A 2,635-nucleotide genomic window follows, 5' to 3' on the forward strand; every position below is an offset into this window, starting at 1 on the left:
ATTAGGGGTGGAACGGTTCACAAAATCCACGGTTCGGTTCGGTTCACGGTTTCGTGGTCACGGTTTTCGGTTCGTTCGGTATATGTTGATTATTAGGAAAATCTATTATGTCTTGTATAGTCAAGTTAAAACTGAAAGAATGAAGCAGTCTGACATTTGATACATCATTGTGACAGTCTTAGGTTGAGATTCTGGCACTGCAAGAGAGGAGACATTGCTAGTTCCAACATGTGCTTCATTTATTTGGTAAACAGAACTCAAAACTCAAAACTTTCTCTTGAACTGAAAGTGCAGTGTATGAAAAACAATCAAAGAAAAATAAGGCTGGATTTCTTACAAACTTAAAGTGCCACTGTGTTATCTCAAATAACAAAATAAATAATCCAGTAAATAATCATCAATATAAAATATAGCATAAACCAAACTAACACATACTGCACTGCTTAAACAACAAGGCTCTACTCATTGTATTCTCATGTTCTTCTGCAAGAAGATCAGTTTGTCCACATTCTCTGCCGAAAGACGAGATCTACTTGCATGGACAATGTCTCCTGCTGTAGAGAAAACTCTCTCACTTGGTACAGATGTACCTGGGACTGCAAGGTAACGTCGAGCCAATTTAGCAATATGAGGGTACTTGTGCTCGTTGCTTCTCCACCATGCAAGTGGATTTTCATCCACAGGAATGCATCCTGTGAGCCTGTATGCCATGAACTCCTCCTCAGTGATCTGGGACAAAGTCTTGGTGGTTCCCTTCTCTGATGTAAAGAGCTCTCCAAAAAGCTCTGCCATGACAGATTTTTTCTGAGGAGGAGATTCTTTTGATGCCTCTGGCTCTCCAGCTGAGGATGAACTGGCCACCTGGGCTTCTCTGGGTTGAACCTGCATGATAAAATGACATGACATCAAGTATTCTGTTTAGTTTTTAAAAAAATAGAGAAATTGTAATTATGATAAAAACACATAAAATTTAGTACTAATTACAGAATAAAAAACAATACCTGCTCTTCAATTTCCATGATCTCTCTGGTGAGAACACTGTAGATTTTCTGAATAGAGTCTTCTTCCAAGTAGGGCAGGGACTTAAATCTTGGATCCAGGGCTGTGCTTCTGTGCAGATAGTCCTGAAGATCAGGATCCCCGTATCTGTCTTTCAGGTTTTTAGTGATGGCTGCCTTAGCATCTTTGATGGTGGCGCTGTCCTCTTCACTGAGTGTCATGGATTTCAGTATCATCTTCTGCAGCGGGATGATCATGGACACTGAAGGGGATGTTTCTGTGCTCATGAGTGTTGTTACATTCTTCAGAGGTTTGAGAATCTTTGTCCATCAGAGCAGAATAGATGGAAGCTTGCTGCTCCAAATAACGCTCCAGCATGTCATATGTTGTGTTCCAACGAGTTGGGACATCATGAATTAGTTTGTGAACTGGCAATTGCAGCATCTCCTGTTTAGTTTTTAAGGCGTGGGTGGCTGTTGTGCTCCGATGGAAAAATGCCACCACTTTCCTCATCTTCCCCAGGAGCCGGGATACCTGATTTATTGAGACTGCATTCTTGGCTGCAAGATTAACAGTATGTGCAAAGCAGCCAATTTGTGGCCCCAGTCCAGCTGTTGCATTGACTGCATTCACCATATTTTTTGCATTGTCTGTAGTAACAGGGATTGTGCTGCTGCCCCTCTGCAACTTCCATTCTGTCACTGCTTCTGTCAGTGCTTCAGAGAGATGCTCGCTAGTATGGCTCTCATAAAGGGGGCGCGTCTGTAAAACGGAGCTTTTCATCTCCCATTCTGAGGTAATGTAATGGACAGTCACAGTCAGGAAACTTTCAGTAGCTCTGGGGGTCCATCCATCACTAGTTAGCGCTACTGATGCTGTGTCAGACAACTCTTTAACAATTTCTTGTCGGGTCTCTTCATAAAGTGCGGGTATTACCTTGTTGCTGAAGTGTTTGCGGGAGGGGATTTTATATCGTGGCTCCAGTGCTTTAATCATGTGACGGAATCCCGCACCCTCCACCACGGAATAAGGCTGCATATCTTTGGCGATGAAATATGCCACTCCTTTAGTTATGCATTTCGCCCTGTATGACTCGTCCCCGTATGCCTGTTTAAAAGCTGCGGGGAGTAGAAGTTGTCCTTTCGCCTCTGCCCCTTTCCCCCTTGCACTGCCAATTTTCTCACTGGGATGATGTCTCCGCAGGTGAGCCGACATGTTGCTTGTGTTGCTATTAACATACACAACACGCGTTGCACAATGTTTGCAAACTGTGGCACTTTTGTCGACAATTTTCTTGCCGCCGTCATCGTAGGTCACTCTGAAAGCAAAATGCTCCCATACAGCAGACCTATAATGTGCTGCTGGCGCGTCTTCCAGCTCCTGTCCTTTCCCACTCGCCAGCCACACTACTCTCCACAACTAATTTTCATCTGCTGCCGCCTAGGTTGCTTTGCTACATCTTCTTGTTTACTACTGGCGGTTGACTTTAGGCGCAGTACCGCCACCTTCTGCTCTGGAGTGTACACGCTTCGCCTATGAGAAAAAGGAGCAGTGCATGAACCGAACGGAACACACGCGAATTGAACCGAGACAGTCGAACCGAACGGTTCGGAGTGTTTTCATAAACCGTTCCATC

General features: G+C 44.3%; 1 protein-coding gene across 1 annotated transcript; it reads right to left on the minus strand.

Annotated features, from left to right (window-relative positions):
• Positions 1–226: 226 nt before the first annotated feature.
• LOC115551898 (zinc finger BED domain-containing protein 1-like) lies at positions 227–2,635 on the minus strand. The gene is made up of 2 exons (XM_030367495.1): positions 1,002–2,635; positions 227–882 (listed from the first exon to the last, which is right to left on the minus strand). Exons 1-2 carry the CDS (start codon positions 1,284–1,286, stop codon positions 463–465), a joined length of 705 nt encoding a protein of 234 aa, XP_030223355.1. The 5' UTR covers positions 1,287–2,635; the 3' UTR covers positions 227–462.

The sequence above is a fragment of the Gadus morhua genome, chromosome 10 (assembly GCF_902167405.1).
Source record: "Gadus morhua chromosome 10, gadMor3.0, whole genome shotgun sequence".
Classification (NCBI taxonomy): domain Eukaryota; kingdom Metazoa; phylum Chordata; class Actinopteri; order Gadiformes; family Gadidae; genus Gadus; species Gadus morhua.